Source organism: Pezoporus wallicus, unplaced genomic scaffold (genome assembly GCF_028554395.1).
Source record: "Pezoporus wallicus isolate ANWC-B61680 ecotype Strahan unplaced genomic scaffold, APGP_CSIRO_Pwel_v1 contig_6464, whole genome shotgun sequence".
In the NCBI taxonomy this organism is placed as follows: domain Eukaryota; kingdom Metazoa; phylum Chordata; class Aves; order Psittaciformes; family Psittacidae; genus Pezoporus; species Pezoporus wallicus.
This window is the reverse complement of record NW_026642130.1, coordinates 588425-604883: the sequence shown is the minus strand read 5'-3', so window position 1 is coordinate 604883 and position 16459 is coordinate 588425. Positions and strand designations below refer to the sequence as shown.

General features: G+C 43.8%; 1 protein-coding gene across 1 annotated transcript in view; it reads left to right on the top strand.

The window, feature by feature from the left end:
- FBXO16 (F-box protein 16) overlaps nt 1–16034 on the top strand; it is a 36977-nt gene extending 20943 nt beyond the window's left edge. The window contains exons 5-8 of the mRNA XM_057427666.1: nt 1327–1491; nt 2392–2597; nt 9607–9712; nt 14782–16034. Of these exons, the coding sequence (XP_057283649.1) occupies nt 1327–1491; nt 2392–2597; nt 9607–9712; nt 14782–15048 (744 nt within the window). The 3' untranslated portion in view covers nt 15049–16034. The remainder of the gene's footprint in view (nt 1–1326; nt 1492–2391; nt 2598–9606; nt 9713–14781) is intronic.
- Nucleotides 16035–16459: the final 425 nt, after the last annotated feature.

Sequence of the window (16459 nt, the reverse complement as noted above, 5' to 3'; positions counted from 1 at the left end):
ACAGGATTTGGAGAAGGCTGAGGTTCTGAATGACTTCTTTGCCTCAGTCTTCACTGGCAAAGGCTCTGACCAAACCACCCAAGCCTTGAAAGGTAGAAGGAGGGACCGTGAGAATGAAGACCTTGTGCCCACTGTAGGAGAGGATCTGGTTCGAGACCATCTTAAAAACCTGAACATGCACAAGTCCATGGGTCCTGATGAAATCCAGTCCTGAAGAAGCTGGCAAACAAAGTTGCTAAGCCACTGGCCATCGTATTTGAAAAATCATGGCAGTCAGGTGAAGTTCCCGATGACTGGAAAAAGGGAAATATAACCCCCATTTTCAAGAAGGGGAAAATGGATGACCCAGGGAATTACAGACCAGTCAGTGTCACCTCTGTGCCTGGCAAAATCTTGGAGCAGATTCTCCTGGAAGGCATGCTAAGGCACATGAAAAACAAGAAGGTGCGTGGTGACAGCCAGCATGGCTTTACTAAGGGGAAATCCTGCCTGACCAATTTAGTGGCCTTCTATGATGGGGCTACAGAACTGATGGACAGGGGTAGAGCAGTTGATGTCATCTACCTGGACTTCAAAAGAAGCGTGACCAGCAGGTCGAAGGAGGTGATCCTGCCCCTATACTCTGGTCTTGTGAGACCTCCCTGGAGTACTGTGTGCAGTTCTGGTGTCCTCAACATAACAAGGATGTGGAACTGTTGGAACAAGTCCAGAGAAGGGCCTCGAGGATGATCAGGGGACTGGAGCACCTCCCATATGAAGACAGGCTGAGGAAGTTGGGGCTGTTCAGCCTGGAGAAGAGAAGGGCTGCATGGAGACCTCATAGCAGCCTTCCAGTATCTGAAGGGGGCCTATAGGGATGCTGGGGATGGACTATTCATTAGAGACTGTAGTGATAGGACAAGGGGTAACGGGTTAAAACTTAAACAGAGGAAGTTTAGATTGGATATAAGGAGGAAATTCTCTTCTGTTAGGGTGGTGAGTCACTGGAATGGGTTCCCGGGAAGGTTGTGAATGCTCCATCCCTGGCAGTGTTTAAGCCCAGGCTGGACAAAGCCTTGGGTGATATGGTTTAGTGTGAGGTGTCCCTGCCCATGGCAGATGATCTTAAGGTCCTTTCCAGCCCTAACTATTCTGTGATTCTATGATTCTATGAAGGCCTCAAATGATTTAAAAAGCTTAACGAAAAGTTTAAATGGGACATAAACAATGCTGAAGAACTGTACTAGTTTAAGGAGGTAGGAGAATTACATCCACAGCACAGAAGTCTCTAGCTGCCAGTTTGGATGCTTGAGACCCCAAGGTTTCCAACTTACCAGGCATTCACAGGTGAGCTGGTACTGGAAGTACCTGTCTGAACTGGATCAGCTCTGGATGAAGAAATGCCTGCGTTTCGGCTGGTACATCAACTTCTCCCCAACCCCATTTGAGCAAGGAATCTGGAAGAAACATTACATTGAGATGGTGAAAGAGCTGCATGTCACGAGACCAAAGGTACATACCTACTACTGCTACAGATGTTTGGGGCGAGTGGGAAATTTGGGCTGGTTGGGTTCCTCACACCTTTGCCTCTTTATCTGTCTGTAACTTTCCACTTGTAAAATAGTAGATTCATCATTTTAAATTAGAATCTAAACTCTTGTGTTGCCATGTGCTCTGGTTTCCCAACATCCATCCCTGGTAGGTGTGGGAAGTGAAAACCTCACTAATTAGGAGAAGCAATCACCAAGGTCAACCTCCTGTGCTTTCAGGATGTTCTGGAGTAATCCTGTATATTTTTCTCTCCAGCACTCGAGGCTATTCCCCTATCTTTTCCCCCTGTTTATACATCAATTGATACCTTGTCTCAACTTGATTAAGAAGAGATGGGGTACCCAGCAGCACCCCTGCTGACATTTCAGAGTCAGTTTACCTGGTGGAAAGTTAAAAAAACACCCCTTATGCCTGTTACAGCCCTTGGTGTTGTCCCTTTCTCTCCTTTTCAAAGGTGTCAGGGACATTCTGGGGAGGTGGAACATTACTTGGTAGCCATTGCTTTTTCCTGAGATTCACTGATGCCATGTCTACTTTACAGGGCTGTGAGGGAAGATTCTGCCCTGAATTCCAAACTCAGCCCTCTAATTTTAAGCAAACTCCCCCGCAGACTTTCTCTGTAGTCAATAGAGAGACACCAATGCATCTCAAAAGCAGCTCAGGTCATTTTAATATAGATTATGGGACATGGGTGATGACACACACTGTCAAGGTGTCTATTTCTGTCCATTGAACATAATGGAACCTGGAGAGACTAATTTTGAGTTAATACCCAATTCTCAGAAGCCTAAAGTTAGGCAAAATAAATCTCATTTCCTTTACAGGCTAAAATTTGTTTTCTCTTTTAACCTCTCTTATTAGACTCCTTCAAAGGATGAGTTTGTAGTTACTAATGTGCAGCCGATAAGAAGCAACATCCCAGAAGCAAAATCTTTTGTGCCAGGAAAGAGGACAAAAAAAGAGAAAAAAGAGCTCCCACCATGGCGTTCATCAGACAGGCATCCTACAGACACCATCCGATTCAACTACCTCAACAACTACGATCCCATTGAGCAGGCCAGGCAGGCGTAAGCTTTTCTTTTGCTTACCTTTTGCTTTTTCTGCAACATAGGGTATGTCTGTGTATTTTGCAAGCTCACTTTGCCTGTGCTTCAAGCTGCCTGAATCCTTATAGTTCAGCAATATGGTGGCAAACCCACTTTGCTGCTCTTCTGGCTTTTCTTGGATTGACCTTGGTCCAGTTGTAGTTACAGCAGCACTACTTTGTGTCCTTTTAGCACAGAGCAGATTAGTGGCCGCCTGTAAAATAGGTTGTAAGTCTTGGGGATGTTACTCAGCTGTAATGGGAAGAATCTGGTCAAGAGTCTGTTCAAGAGCTTTTAAATACAGCTGCAAGGTTGAGAGGAATCTGTCACTTTTGCACAGAAAAGGAAGAATTAATTGTGATGAAATATAATTTTATCACTTCAAGGATCTTCGGTCTGAAAAGAGATTTAGATGACTGAATGGGGGTGCAAGTACAAAAGTATGAATATCCTATAGAACATTTAAGTAATGAATGTATTTGCATCTACACTTCCAGGGATAGAGTGCCTAGATCTGTCTGATTTTGGGTTCTCAGGATTATCTGGTCAGCAACTGGCAAAAGAAAGGCATTTCCACCATGAAGTACAGTTTTGCACATTGACTTGTGTTAGGACTGCCCCATGTTTTCCTTCGACACATCTGGCATCAGATGTTTTCAGAATCTTTGATCTGTGGTCAAATTTCCGTGCGTTAACAAACACCAGTAGAAGCAATAGCAAGGAGGCAGCAGTAGTCATCTGTGGGCAGTGTTTGGCCCATTTCTTGGTTAAATCTCTGTTAATACCACCTCTCATTTTTCATGGGCTCACAGTAGTTACCTCAATTCAGCTGATGTGCCATAACTTGTGAAACTGGCCAGACTATCATTAGTTCGAGCCTGGTGAACAAGTAGTGGATTAGCGTGGTAAATGCCTAGTTCCTGTGTGGGTCCCTGTGAAAAGGACTGCACAGCTTCTCACCCAATCATATGTGAAGAGAGGAGGAGATTCCTCTTCACTGTGCCAACAAAAACCTTGGGAACCCACTGAGCCACAGTGAAGGTATCCAGATTGCACTTTCAGTAAATAACTGATAGAGCTAAGATTAGCCCTGTGCACAGGAACAATCAACCCATGCATTATCCCAGCTGAGTGATTACTTGGCTAAGCAGTTGTGCACTTACGTAGTCTCTTTCCCAATGTGATTAACTTTGCTGGACCCACCACTCCTCCGGGGTGTTCCACAAAGTTCCCAGTGTCTGAGCAAAAACCTTTTATGAATCATTTTTTTAATCCGCGTCCCCTAGTCCTAGGATACTGCACTACTTCAAAGAGCTTTCCAGTTTCCACCTCACCTTCTTTCTGTGGTATGTTTCCAAACTCTAGCACCACTTTAGGTAGAGTTCTTTGAGGCTTTTAAAGAAACAGTTTAACAAAATGGCTCTTGCTGCAAATGGATGTCATAGAATCATAGACCTGATACTATTTTTCAGTTGTGCTAGATGTTTCTAGGTAGCAGGTCCCAAAGGTTTCTCTGAGGTTTAGGGTTCCCTTTTGCTAGCTGTGACCCACTGTCAAAAGTGGGACAAGCCTTGTTTGAAGAGTTAAAAAGCTGTTTGTTCCAGCATTGAGCTGTAGACACAGCTGTCAACCAGATGCAAATGATTTTGAGTTGCTAATGATACAGTAAGCACACTGACTATTTTCTTCTCCCGAGATTTGAGCCTCTATCCATTTGTGCAGTGGAGAATATTTTAATGCCAAGTGTTCTAGCAAGTCTAGCATTTATTCATAATTACAGAGGATTATTGCAGGGAGAGAAATGAATTCTGTGAGATTTGCTTGTTTATCAAGGATCTCCCTTTAATCTCACTTAAGCTGAAAGTAATTACTAGTGTGTAGTCTCATCTGTAATGGTTATTCAGCAACACAGGTGTGCTGTTTCAGGTACTGACCCACCTGATATTCTGGTGCTTCTTTTCTATGGACACATTGCTAACAGAGTCCCCACTGCAGCTCCTTCCTAGAAGTCATAGAATCACAGAATGGTTTGGGTTGGAAGGGACCTTAAAGTTTATGCAGCTCCAACCCCCTGCCACAGGCAGGGACACCATCCACTGCAGCAGGTTGCTCAAAGCCCCATCAAACCTGGCCTTGAACACTTAGTCCTCCCACTAAGGTTCTATATGGTATCCTCTATCCTTTGCTTCTAGACAGCTACCAAGGGATTAGGTCTTCAGCACTTCATGTCTCCTATCTACAGCAGGAGCAGTGAGACACCACTTTTCATGCTTGAGTGTTCCTCAAGTGCAGGCTTTTGGTGGAGGTGGAAGTGGCAGCTAATGCATGGCTTGGGCAGGTGTAGGTTGCCTATCAATGGCAGCACAATGGCAAAGTGGTCCCCTCAAGGGTGCCAAGCATTGACTTGGATGGCTGATGAAGGCCATGCTCAGCCAATTGTGTCTTAGTTGAGCTAGGAATCTCATATGAATGCTATGCAAGATGATCTACCTCACTGCAGCCTACAGGCTCAGGCAGACCTAGCCTGACCAGTGCACAGGGTTGTAAAGTAGAACAGAGAACCAAGATAAAAATCTCTTTCCCCCCAGGCTGTGTTAGGTATAGTTATTCTTCAGTTTAGATGAATTCTTGGAGCTCAAGGGCATAACAACCACTCTTCTTGTAATATGAATGTCGTAAGTAATGAAATCTATGTAAAATGAGATTCCTAAAACAATAGGAGTGATGTCCCAAAATACAGGGTTTTGCAAAGGGACTCCAGCAGAGGAAACAGGTTTTGCTGCAGTCTGAATGTATATAGAGAACAGTGAATCTATTCTTGAGGTGATGAGCGTGTGTGAAAAGATGCAGCAGAACTTGCAGAAAAGCAGCAGAAAGGCAAAAAGTGGTGGCTGAGAAAGAAGAACTAGAAAGAGCACTTGTGGGCCTGGAGGTTGACTGGAATGCTATGAGCCAAGAAACCATCCTTCCCATTAAAGTTCTGCTGTGCTGAGGAAAACCACGCTTGTCGAAAATTTATTTGTGCACAAACACGATTACATCAAAGAAATACCTGATGCAACAAGATTACATCAGGAATACCTGATGCCATCATCAAAGCAATGTGTGAGGCTAGTCACTGGCTACTCTTTGAATCAAAGTTAATCTGCCCAATGCCAAGTTAAATTTTGTAGAATTTAAGAGGTAAGAAAAAAAAATAAAGTTTTTCCTAGCTCTTGGGCCTGGTAAAATCTCCTCTGAGGTGGACCTCACTCTATATTTGCTTTTTGGTCCAAAGAGAGGTGAGAACACTCTTGTTCTTACCAGGCCAGGCTGGATGGGGCTTTGAGGAACCTAGTAGAAGGTGTCCCTGCCTGTGGCAGGGGATTGGAACTAGATGAGCTTTAAAGTCCCTTACAACCCAAACCATTCCATGATTCTGTGTTCATCCTAACAGGGTGCACATGCTATAGCTGAAATATTGTCATTTAAATGGCAGAGTTGTCATCTTTTTCTTTACTGCCCTTTTGAGAGGAGTCATTAGCTACATGCTCCCTTCCACAGTACCAAAACTATGCTGCTGTGAATTCACAGTAGAGAACTTATCCTTGCTTAGCCAAAATAAGGTGAAACATGGAGAGTGTAAAAAGCTACAGTCAATTCCCAGAGACAAAAGGAGTCCTAAGAGAGCTAACACAAAACATATACTTCAGGCTATAAGACTATAATTATATAATTTCAAGGGTATTTACCTTTGAAAAACAAGTAATTCTATTTCTGTAGAGCAATTGAGCAAGGGTTTGGCTTGGACAGAGCTGGTGCTTCACATCACAGGGGAGAGCTATAACACTGTGCCACAGCTAGGTAGTGCCCCAAAATGGCAGAATGGTGTTAATTTGAAATCTGGATTATAATTGAGACTTGATTTGTTTGGATTTTTTCTGATGGATTTTTTTTTTTTTCTGCTTGCTCAGAAAGGCATGAGCTTGTATTATTCAGTTTTTATTGAATGGCACAAAAGAGCCTCAGTGACAAACATCACTGTGGCACAAAGGAGATAGGACAGAGATCCCCAAATATGTTCTCTGAGAGGTTATTTGGTTTAGATGGGATCCTGTGGGAAAAGCTTCAGAGTCACTGAGCAATGAAATTAAGAATAGCAATGATCAGATGTGTAGTCTAGGGAGTGGTGAGGTGATAGAGAAGAGATACAGACAGCAGTTGAATTACAAATTGCCTGGAAGGGGTTATCAAAACCCTTCAGTAGAATTATAGCTGTGACTTTTGGTGTTGCTGCACGTACATGTGCAATTTATCATATGGATGATTTCTGGTAGGACTGCTTTGTTTTCTGCCTCAATTGTCCAGATAGCTTTCTGTTTATATAGAAACAAAGCAGAGAGCAGCAAGGATGGATTTGTCTCTTTGGGCACACAGCAATATTGAAAAGGTGAAGTGAAAGATTTTTATCTAGAGCATGGAATCAAGTTAGCAAATTTTCCCTGGGACTCTGATCTGCCTAAAAAGACCAGGAGGAGCAATTCTTTCAGTCCAAGCATGTACAGTTCTGCTGGAAGGCATCTGGTGTTTGTGCTGCTTGTTGCCAATAAATCAAAAGATTTGCCTCCCACTTTATCATGAATAATGAATTCCGATTCTAGCCTAGTGCTGGAACCTTGCCAAGATTGTGTCCTTGTGCCTCAAGAAAGAGCCCTGCTACTTCTCATGACAACAGCTCAGGCAAAATGCAGCCTCCTTCTCCCCCACTGCCCAGCCAGCTCGGGCTTCTGGAAGCCAACACTTAATTCAGTTAGATAATTTATGGATGTAGGCTGGCTCTAAAAACAGTTGCATATTGTACTAGAGTGTTTACCCAATGAGAAAATAATTACTTTCAGTAATTGTTCTGTTAGCAGCCTTGGCCCGGTTTCTGAAAAAAAAGGGGCTTGCTTGCGTGAGAAGGGCATGGTGTTTCACTGTCCTTCGGAATCCTAATGCTTGTCTCCTGCTTATTCGTGTTTCTGAATAGCCAGCCCAGTACTTTTTGCCTATTAGGTTTGTGGGAACTCACAACATTCCATAAGGGAAGAAAGTGGGGTGAGAAACACTGAGCTCAGCACTGGGAGCGAGAGACCTGCCATTCTTCTCTTGGCTCTGATGCCCTTTTCCTTTGCAGCACTGAGAAGCTCATCTGCACTGCTTACATCTTCTTGACCTTGAAGTGAGATTATGATGGTGATATACTGCAGGGGGGTGCTCTGACACCATAAGCATGGACACTAGACAGCAGCAGAAGTTAATGTCATAGAAACATGGAATCATAGAACCATAGAATGGTTTGGGTTGGAAGGGACCTTAAAGATAATCTGGTTCCAACCCCCTGCCACGGACAGGAACACCTTCCGCTAGACCAGGTTGCTCAAAGCCCTGTCCAACCTGGCCTTGAACACTGCCAGGGATGGGGCAGCCACAGCTTCTCTGGGCAACCTGTGCCAGGGCCTCACCACCCTCACAGGGAAGAACTTCTGCCTAAGAGCTCATCTCAATCTCCCCTCTGTCGGGTTAAAGCCATTCTCTCTTGTCCTGTCCCTACAGGCCCGTGTCAAAAGCCCTTCTCTGGTTTTTGGATGAGGCCTTGGGTGATATGGTTTAGTGTGAGGTGTCCCTGCCCATGGCAGGGTGGTTGGAACTAGATCTTAAGGTCCTTTCCAACCCTAAGTATTCTATGATTCTAGTTGGCCTCTTTAGGCACTGGGAGTTGCTCTAAGGTCTCCCCAGAGCCTTTTCTTCTCCAAAATCTTAATTTTCTCATAAATCTTAATTTACAACCACAAGACCAGGTCTGCGTTGTATCTAAAAATAATAGAATCATTTAGGCTGGAAAAGACCTTTTAAGATTATTGGGTCCAACCACAAACCTAACACTGCCAACTCCACCAAGATGACCAGTTAATTCCCCATAATAATATTTTGGACAGGATTTTCTCTCTTGACTGTTAGTGGTGTGTTTATAAACAGATTGCAGTTAGCCTTAATTTCCTATTTGAAATAATACCTGATTTGTCTTTATGGCTCTTGATCTGGGTCTCAGACAAGTGAGTACCAGATGTGCTGGTGTTGGCTGCTTATGAGAACATATGTATTATGTGGTGTGACTCTCTTTCTTTATAGGATAAATGTTGCCTTTAGAGTCTGTCTTCACCCTTTATATTCATTATTTTTTTATTCATACTGTGCTTTTTAGCATGTCTTCCAGGAGCCCAGAGATGCTGGTGATGGAGCTGGGAGATGCCCCCAGAGATTGCACAGAGTTTCTGCTTTAAATTCCCTAATTGTCTATTGCAGAATTTGAATATGGAAAGGGAATGAACTCTTTCAGAGCACATGTGTCTATGAACCTGCCTGAGTTCTTAGCAAACTTCCTCACAGGATGGATTTTACTCCTGATACAGGAAAAACATGGCAGCTGGGCATATTCCAGTACTTCACTTAATTTTCACTCTGGAATATTCCTGTTCTGCCAGTTCATTGTCCTGACTGTAGCACTAGCTGCATATAAATTTATAAATACATACACATCCACATACACGAGAAGTATTTGGCTATAAAACCCATGAATAAGTAACTCGTTGGAGGGGCAGTCCCCCAGCCTTATTTATGTTACATGAACCAAAACCTCTCAAATTCATTTAGCTAAACTTGCCTTTCTGTGAATTTCCCTAAGCTAATGTAACACATAACATGGATTTAGCTAAAATCAGTAAGTCTTAGGCTAAGGGCAGGTTTATGAAGGCTAGAAAATTATCATAACTTAAAAAATACCAAGTTACTGCCCTCCTCTGAGCCACAGTACTAGAGTTTGCACTCTTGGTCTTCCCCAGGTGCAAGATAAAATGTATTTATCTTAAACTATGTCTTTTCAGGTGGCAGTATCATAAGGGATTTTCTTTTTCTCAACCCCAGGGAACCAACTCCATAGCACTCATTAATACCGTTCTCTTCAACTCTGCAGGAGAAAGAAAGGAGGAGGAAAGACCCCAGACCTTAGCCGGCAGGCAGCTGAGAAAAAAATGAGGGCAGGTCGTGGATCTAATAAGCTCCAGAAGACAAAATCACTGGTAAGTATCACCAGCTTGCAATTACATCAACGGGGGCCCACTGTCAGACACACCCAGGGACAGTTTAGCTCAGAGCTTTTACTTTACTTAAGTGACTGTGAAGCTTTGCTTCTGCTGTCATTAGGCTGCCTCTCCTTAAGGGAGATACCTGGCCAGGAGCAGGACACAGAGCTCCCCTATGGCTGCTCCGGGGGCCATCTGTCATTGCAGCCTAGACATAGTCCGTCTGCCTCCGGTGGGAAAAGGGCAGCAACTGCACGCAGTGACCTTGTTATCTGCTCCTCCCTCCCTTTGCTTACTGCACAGTGTCCTAACAGCCTGTTGCCATGTTTTACAAAGCACTGGATCAATTCTCATATGAGACTTGCATCTCTTCCCAAAGCTTCTCTTCTTTGTTGTCAACTTTTGATCACTGCAGTTTGATGCTCATTTATTCTCTGTTCATTGCACTGAGCCTGAGCAAGCAGCCCCAAGGTCTTAATACTGAGGATTCATTGTGCTCATCGCTAGTAAAATAGGGCATCCTCACATGAAAGAGTCTAGGGAAGTCAGGCTTCCAGAAAGCATCACGGATCTGAGCTTTTGTAGATACAGCAACAAATAACTGGCAGAAGAAGGACGTGCTCACAAGCGTATCAGGGGTTTTGCAGACCTTGAAATGTGTTTCCTAAGTGATGAAAGCCAGGGAACACATATGAGTTGAACTAAAGAAGGTTTACATAAAAGAGAGGCATTGTCTCCTGAGACTGGGAGCCATTCTCCTGACCCAAATACAGCCTGTTTGCAAGGAAATAGATTCAAACAGTGTTAAAGAACAGAAAATATTCAGCCTGTGTCTTATAATTTCCACTCTCCAATAGCTTCCTCTGTAGCCCTTAGATCAGAGCGCCCTTACATGGCTTCATTCCGCCACAGCTTCCCATTTCAAATTGAAAGCTGTTTTATTGTCAGTCCAGAAGTGAAAGAATCTTAGATCAGGGCAAAAAAAAAGAAGTGAACTGGATTTGCTTTCCCCAGATTTTAAGAAAGTTATGTTCTTCAAAGTTTCTTAACCTGCAACCCCCAATCAGGAAGGCACAAGCACCTGGTCTGACTCCCACCGTGAAGTCCAAATTGTACTGCACAACATCAGTGGAGGCTTGAACAGTGTTTATGTGTGTGCCATCTCCTGTTGGCTGCTCACAGTTTAAAAGGGACATTATTATTCCTGTAGCAAATAGTCACCAGAAAGCATTTAGCTGACACAAAATGATCACAGACAGATGTCTGGGAGAGCATGCAGAGTTAGTGGGTACCAAATTCACAGAATCATCATAGAATGGTTTGGGTTGGAAGGCACCTTAAAGCTCATCCAGTTCCAACACCCTTGCCACAGGCAGGGACACCTTCCACTAGACCAGGTTGCTCCAAGCCCTGTCCAGCCTGTGCCAGGGCCTCACCACCCTCACGGAGAAGAGCTTCTTCATCATATCTCATCTAAATCTCCCCTCTGTCAGGTTAAAGCTATTCCTCTTTGTCCTGTCCCTACATGCCCTTGCCAAAAGCCCCTCTCCAGCTTTCTTGTCAGCCCCTTTAGGCACTGGAAGCTGCTCTAAGGTCTCCCTGGAGCCTTCTCCTCTCCTGGCTGGACAAGCCCAACTCTCTCAGCCTGTCTTCCTAATTCTCACCCCACAAAATGCCCTGTGAAGAGCCACTACGTACTCCCAAGGTCTGACAGGTCACCATCTTCCACGGGTCCCTCCTAGGCAGTTACAGCAGCCTAATCCAGGGGTGAGTATCCTGAAACCCATGGGGTTACACCTTGGTGACTGACAACCCAGAACAAAGCTCCATGCCTTTGTGCTATGCAATCTTGGTAGGACTGGCTTCTCTTTGTGTTATAAATCCAGCGTAGCCTGTCTTGGTGTGCCACCCTTTCCTAGACCTTTACATTAAAAACAGGCTTAGTCTGAGGTTAGAGGTGTCCAAATGTCAGTAGCAGAGCTGTGTTTCTTATTCTCTGATGCATAAACCCGCTGTTACACTGGCCATTACTGACTACAGCATTACACGACAATAAAGGTTAGGTTATGGCAGGCTGATGCATAGAGAAAGAATATATACGACTCACTAGGAATAATCCAAAATTAATTTCCATTTATTATTAGGGTAGCACTGGGAAACCTTGTTGAAATGAAGACATACGAAAAGACTCTTATTTAATCAAGTCCAAATAAAGAGGCTTAATGCTCAAATCTTTTAGTAAAATCTTAGAAGAATAATAGACTATGATGAAAGAGCAAGTGCCCCAAGCAAGCAAACACCAAGTCAAATTAAAAGGAAGCTCTTAAATAGATCGATGATCCAAGTGCAGAAAGTAGGTGAGAATGAAGTATATTACAGCCAACAATGAAGATGTGAAAAGGGCTATTATATGGAGCTCCAAGCTCAGGAGGCTGCACAGCACCACACCAAAATAGAATAAACACATAATTAAGGTGATGACCTGAGTCCTGGAATTACATGCACTGGCTCCACATTTGCATGTAGTGAATCAGTTCTCCTCCTAGGAAACTTGTGAGGTTTTGGAGTTTATTAGTAATCACGGAAACAGTAGCATACAATGTGACCAGGCTCACACTTCTTTTAGAATAAATTAAAGTAAATTAGCTAAATTACAATAAATAGTACATTACAGTAGGTTAAGTATGTCTCTGAAGGAAGGGCCATATTCTTTCTTATGAATGTACATACAACCCCCGTGTCCCTACAGTGGGGAGGGAATACTTGCTCTACCTTTATCCAGGGAAATGCCTTATTTTAAGGATGCAGAATCATAGAATAACAGAAAGGTTTGGGTTAGAAGGGACCCTAAAGATAATCTAGTTCCAACCCCCTGCCATGGACAGGGACACCTTCCACTAGACCAGGTTGCTCAAAGCCCTGTCCAACCTGGCGCTGAACACTGCCAGGGATGGGGCAGCCACAGCTTCTCTGGACAACCTGTGCCAGGTCCTCACCACCCTCACAGGGAAGAACTTCTGCCTAAAATCTCATCTCAATCTCCCCTCTGTCAGGTTAAAGCCATTCCCCCTTGTCTGTCCCTACAGGCCCTTGTCAGAAGTCATCACCCCTCCTGTTCACTCTGACATGGAGCAGCGTTGCCCTGCTTTGATTTGTGAGCTCTGGCCCATTGCAGGCTTCACTGTGGCCACACCAGTGTCCTTTGTGCAAGTCTCTGAGGACTGCCACTGAGGAGCCTTTTTCAGCTTCTCATAAAAATTGGCAGCCTCATGCCCAAATGTCAAAATTTGCAGATTTCTTATTAGGAAGGTACAATTTGACTGATGCTTTTGACAGCTTTGCAAATGACTGCCATGTCAGCAATTAGGGGCTGGTTTTGCCTTTCAGGCTGTCTGCATACTTCTGTTCGAGAACCTGCTCCACCCCCCCAGCTGTTCCTGAATTACTGACTTATTTTTAGTACTTGATAAATACCATCTTTTTGACAGGATCAGTCATTCTTGCCTTCCTGCCTATATCCTAAAGTAATAAGATTGAAGCATTTGAAGTCTGCAATAATTTTTCCTGTGACATATTGACAGGGAATTGATGTTTTGAGTATGAATCACATTTATGCACTGTGTGGATCTAGCTCACATGAAGATCCAGTGCTCTCAGCACTGAGACATGGTTCTTTCCAGTGTATATTTATATTCTGCACACCTTATATTTTGAATTGCATTTATTCACACAAGAAAAGAACTTCATGGGACTATTCCTAAGACTGAAAAGAGCTCAATATGATGCTTGCATATTCAAACTCATATGTGTCACTCGAATTTTAAAAGTATAGCCTGGCTTTAATAGTTTATGCCTTTCTGTCCTTGTGAGCTCTAAAATTGAACCAACAGCATATGAGCTGAAAAGCCCAACATGGCCTGGCAGTGTGCGCTTGCAGCCCCGAAACCAACCATGTCCTGGCCTGCATCACCAGCAGTGTGACCAGCAGGTTGAGGGAGGGGAATTTCCCCCTCTGCTCCACTCTGGTGAGACATCCCCCTGCAGTTATGTCGTTCTATGATTCTACAAAAAGCAAAGAACAGTCAGATGTGTGCTGCAGCTACTACCGCTTCTATGATGGTGTGTGTTTCATACTAGGACAAAAAACCTGCAGCTGCTTTTATCACACTGTCTCTGTCACACAACAAATATTGCCAAGAACCTGGACGACTTTGGGCAGTTGGATATTCACTGGCCTTTCTTTAGGTTGATATTCAGCAGTCTCCGGGATAACTAATCAATTAGGCATCAAGCACCATCTATGTGCCATTGCTGCCAACTCAAATAATGGGAAGGAGAAACAGGCAGTCAGGAATTGCAGAACAGCATTGGCTTTTCTGCATAACCATTTTACTATGGACACTAATCTCACGTAAGGGTATCTGCCCACATTGCTTTTTAATGAGTTGCTATGTAAATGTTTGGGTTTGTTAATGGTTGTTCACTATTCTTACTAAAGAATTTGCATCAGTCAAAAAAAAAGCCAAAGCAGTTGGTCTGCAGAACCTGTGCTTTTTGAATATTTGGAATCTTTTGCAAGGAATAAACAATCACTATGTTGATAATATTTTTTGCTTAACTTTTATACTGTTTGGTAAGTGTTCATTGAATAGTGTGTAATAATAAACTTCCTCCTTTACACTGCAAGACTTCAAACAGTGAGACTGGGATATGCACGGGGGAGAATTTGTGCATTAACATATGAATTGATGTGGAGAATCAATTACTGTGCATTTGGCTTTACCATCAGCAATTTCTAATTGGGTCCTTTTGTCCATAAGGGAAACTTATATCAAAGCACAGGTCACTGCAAATAATGCAGATTATGCTTGTATCATTTAGGAATCTAATTTAGAAGTCTAATTTGGGGAAATAATTTAGGAATATAATGTGTAGAATATATAGAGAATAAATATAACATGTATATAGAATGTGTAGAATTTAAAGAAGTTCTTAGTGGTCTCTAATGTTTTCAATCCCTCTGAAGCAGTTGGGATGATATGACACTTACTGCCTTCTGTTTCTAGCTATCACTTCCTGCAGATCTTGAGACTGTTCCAAGACCACCAGTTCATCACTGCCGGGCCACTCACCAGACAGTCGGAAACCTGCCCTCAAAAGCAGCAGCAAAGACCCTGGCCCAGAGTTCCCAGTGGAATGCTGGGGTACAACCAGCACCTCTTGAAGCTCTAGTGCCAAAGCCACGGAAAGGAGGAAAGACAGACTATACAAGGATTAACACCACATCTCCATGTCAGGATGCTGCCCTGTCCAATACAGTGAAGCTATTATAGAGATTTTCAATATCTAAATTTAATGCACAAAGGGAAGGAAATGGTGCTCGCAGTATGTTTCTGTAGGCAGAGGCAGTCATTCTGGATGGTGGGGATCCAGATGACAATGATCTGCTGCATCAAAGGACAACATATGGCCAAAGACGTCACATCTAGCACTTGCTAGATCCACCTGTCTGTCAGGACTGTCATCTTCGAACTGAACACTGGCATGGGTTTAACTCACTAATACTCAATGGCAGAGCAAGAGATCTTAGATCAGAAGTGACAGTGGGCTCAGTCCGAAGTCCAGGAACCCTGCCAAGGCCTGGATAGATGCCAGGAGGAGCTGGTGTAGTTGGGTTGGAATCAGAGCATTCAGCAAATTGCAACCAAAAGCAAACAACTCCAGGGAGAAAACAGCTGAGAAATCAGCTGATCTGTGAATGCTTTCAAAAAATAAGGAGGCAGACTGACACAATCAAAAAAGATTTTAGGCCATTTCAGTCTAGGGTTGGCTTGGGTGGTTATTCATGATGAGCACACCTCATGTACACCCAGTATCTCCTAAAAGTCCTCAACATCTGCAGCCTGCTGGGCAAGTGCTTTGGTACCTTTCAGAAGCCCACAAAATTGGTGTAGTTTTTGGTGAAAGTCCCAGTAGTTCACAAGTGAGTTGTCAACATAAGGATTGTGGTCTGTGACCCTGATGACTTTTTATAGTGCAAGAAGGGGAGTGGATAAAGAACCTAGAGAGAACAAAGGAAAAGAGGCTTCTGATGTGATCTGTCAGGATTTTCAAAGAGTGGGGTAGCGTGAGGGGAGCTCCCAAAGGGCAGTGACTACCCAGTAACTACTGATGACCCCATCTAGAAAGGACATAATGGAGTCCTCCATCATCCCTTTGGATCTCCCTAGCATCTAGTGTTTATAGCAGGTCCATAGGCTAATTCCCATGAAGAGGACCCACAGTGCAAAAGGGTGATCTCAAATCCTTTGGGGGGGGGGAGGGGGAGAAAAAGGATCTAAACACAGCCAAAGGATGATACATAGGGGAAAGCACTGAAATGAGTAAGGTGAGGCCCAGGAAAAACACATGGTGACGTCTTTGTGTAGGAAGCAGTACATAAATGCATTCTGTCTACAAAAGCCAAGAGAGGAAAGCAGCAAGGAAGTTTACAGTCTCTCATACTTCTACAGCAATATAAGGTACATGAAGTTCAACAAGACCAAGTGCAAGGTCCTGCACCTGGGTTGGGGCAATTCCAAGCACAAATACGGTCTGGGTGAGGCTGGATTGAGAGCAGACCTGAGAAGGACTTGTGAGTATTGATGAGAAGCTCCCCATGACCCAGCAGTGTGCCCTTGAGCCCAGAAACCAACTGTGTCCTGGGCTGCTTCACCAGCAGTGTGACCAGCAGGTCGAGGGAGG